Source organism: Haliaeetus leucocephalus, unplaced genomic scaffold (assembly GCF_000737465.1).
Source record: "Haliaeetus leucocephalus isolate CR32 unplaced genomic scaffold, Haliaeetus_leucocephalus-4.0 Scaffold517, whole genome shotgun sequence".
Taxonomy (NCBI): domain Eukaryota; kingdom Metazoa; phylum Chordata; class Aves; order Accipitriformes; family Accipitridae; genus Haliaeetus; species Haliaeetus leucocephalus.
The window spans coordinates 1797187-1799681 of NW_010972953.1; the positions used below are offsets into that span (position 1 = coordinate 1797187).

Below are 2495 nucleotides of genomic sequence, written 5' to 3' on the forward strand. Positions count from 1 at the left end.
GGGAGGTGTTAAGCCCCCCCAGCTGCCAGCTGGAGCCGGCGCAGCACCTCCGGGTGCTGCCGGCCACGGCTCTGCCCCTCGGCCGCGGTGCAGCTGCGCCTGCCGCTCCCCGGGGAGCCTCGGCTGGGTGGCTAGCGGTGGCCTCCGGGCTCCCTCGTGGCGTGGGGGTACATGGCTGGGGTTGGGATGGGAGGGGATCTTGGAGCCCCTCGTCTCCTGCCAGGAGCTGTTGGAGGCTGAGCCCCTCTGGCAGGCGATGGCATGTCCGCCGGGGGGGCTCTGCCTCCGGTGCCCGTGGGTGCCAGCCGGAGAAGTCATCCTGTCCGGGTCGATGTCCCTTCCCTATCCCCCAAAGGCTGTGTTCAGGGCTGTGCCACTGACCGTCACCCCGTCTTTGCAGGAGCCCGGGATGAACGGCTCGGCACCGGGACCGCTGCTGGCAGGGCACCCCGGCGAGTGCGTGTCCAGCGACCCGGTGCAGTTCGTGTTGGTGCCCGCTGTCTACTGTCTGGTGCTGTGCGTAGGGCTGCCGGGCAACCTGGTGGCCTTGCTGGTCTTCCTGCAGAGCGGCAAGGTGAGGAAGGCCATCCGCATCTACCTCATCAACCTCACGCTGGCCGACATCCTCTTCAACCTCACCCTGCCCCTCTGGATCCCCTACTACCTGGCCGGGGGGGACTGGCTGCTCTCGGAGGCTGCCTGCCGCCTGGCCGGGGCCGCCTACTACCTGGCCACCTACAGCGCCATCACCTTCATGGCGCTCATCAGCTTCAACCGGTACTGCGCGGTGCGGGCGACGCGGCGGGAGCTGCCGCTGACGGGGCGCCGGGGGGCCGCGCTGGCCTGTGCCTTGGCCTGGCTCCTGGGGCTGGGCTGCTCCGTGCCCACCTTGGCCACCTGGCAGACCTTCCCCGCCCGCGCCGGGGCCACCGCCTGCTTCGAGCAGCACGGCCGGCAGCGGGCGTACGCCTATGCCATGGTGGGCTTCTTCGCCGTCGCCTTCCTGGTGGTGCTGGGCACCTACGCCTCCATCGCCCGGGCGCTCTCGGTGCCCGCTGCCGCCTCCTCGCCGGGTTCCCACCGGCAGCAGGCACGCGCCATGGTGCTGGGGATGCTGCTAGTCTTCGTGGTCTGCGTGGCCCCCTACCACCTCACGCTGGCCCCCTGGGTGGGCAGCCGGCCCCCCGTGCCGCTCTGCGGGCCCCCCGCCACCCTGGACGTGCTGCACGCGCTGAGCGTGGCCCTGCTCAGCCTCAACAGCTGCCTCGACCCCCTCATCTACTGCTTCTCCATCCGCCGCTTCCGCGCCGACCTGGGACGGACCCTGCGCAAGATCGGCCGGTGCCTCCCGCTCTCCCCGCCGGCCCCCACCGGGCCCGTGCCTAACGTCCGCGCATCCTCCTTTGCCTCCTCATAGCGGGGTGGGCACCGGGGTCCTGCCCCCCAGGTGCCCCGGTGCCACGGTCTTGGTGGGACAGGGTCCCTGGCAGCCGGCTGGGGATGGGGAGCAGCGTGGGGGGGAGCTCTGGCTTTGTGTGCACCCTCCTCCTCCTCCCACCCCCGCTCTGCTCTCTGCGCATCCCCACGCGCTCACGAGCCCACGGTTTCCGTTCACGCACGGATCCTGCCCTTTGCATTCGCAGGCACCGGGATGACAGCTTGCTTGGCAAGGGCGGGGGCTGAGGCGCTCTGAGGGGAGGCTGAGCCGTGGTGGGACCTGGTGAGACAGGACGGGGAGGGATGCCCGAGGTTTGCTGTCCCCTCCCGGGGGTCTCCATCCCGTGGGGACATGTATGAGCAAAGACACCCATGGCATGAGCTGGGCTGCCCGGGGCGGGGGGCTGTTAAGTGCTGTGCAGTCGGTCCCATCCTGCAGCGTGCCCAAGCCTCGCACCCGCATCCCTCCTGCTCTCGGCCAGGATTAAAAATGAATGAGCCAAAGGCTTCCCCAGTCTCTTTGCTGGCAGGCGCCTGCGCCACACACTGAGCAGTGCCAGCTGCTCCCGTACCCCAGGACAGGGCTGGGTGCTGGGCACCCCCCGGCCCCCCCAGCACCAGCCCCCCATCCCCATCCTCCCAGCCCTGGCTTACAGCCCCGCTCCTGCAGCAGGAGCCTGTGCTGGGGCAGCTCCTGCTCCGGGGGCTGCAGGACCCTGCTCCCCCCCACCCCATCTCCTACCCTGCCCACGGGTGGGTGGCCACGGTGAACACAGCGCAGCCTCCAAACGCCGCGCCTGCCGCCCACCTTCCCGGCGAGCCCTGGCGTGCGGCGGGGGTGGCGGAGCCAGCACAGGGCCGCGGGCGGCTGCGTGGGCGGAAGATGGTGTTTTCCCAGCCCTGGCTCATTCCTGCCGCCACCGCAGCCCCGCTTCCCAGCGCTGCATGGACGGGAGCAACGGGCGCTGCGCAGCCGCATGGGCTCTGGGGCACGTGGCGGGGGCCGGGGTGCATCAGCTGCCCCCTGACCGGGGGTCTTGCCCTCCCCCCCAGCACAG

General features: G+C 71.0%; 1 protein-coding gene across 1 annotated transcript; it reads left to right on the top strand.

The window, feature by feature from the left end:
• The first annotated feature begins 331 nt into the window (after positions 1 to 331).
• On the top strand, positions 332 to 1417 carry LOC104837271 (platelet-activating factor receptor-like). Its single transcript, XM_010576314.1, has one exon. It carries the CDS (start codon positions 332 to 334, stop codon positions 1415 to 1417), a length of 1086 nt encoding a protein of 361 aa, XP_010574616.1.
• Positions 1418 to 2495: the final 1078 nt, after the last annotated feature.

Coding starts and splice junctions, on each gene's coding strand:
- LOC104837271 (XM_010576314.1), top strand. CDS start 332: ATGTCCCTTCCCTATCCCCCAAAGGCTGTGTTCAGGGCTGTGCCACTG.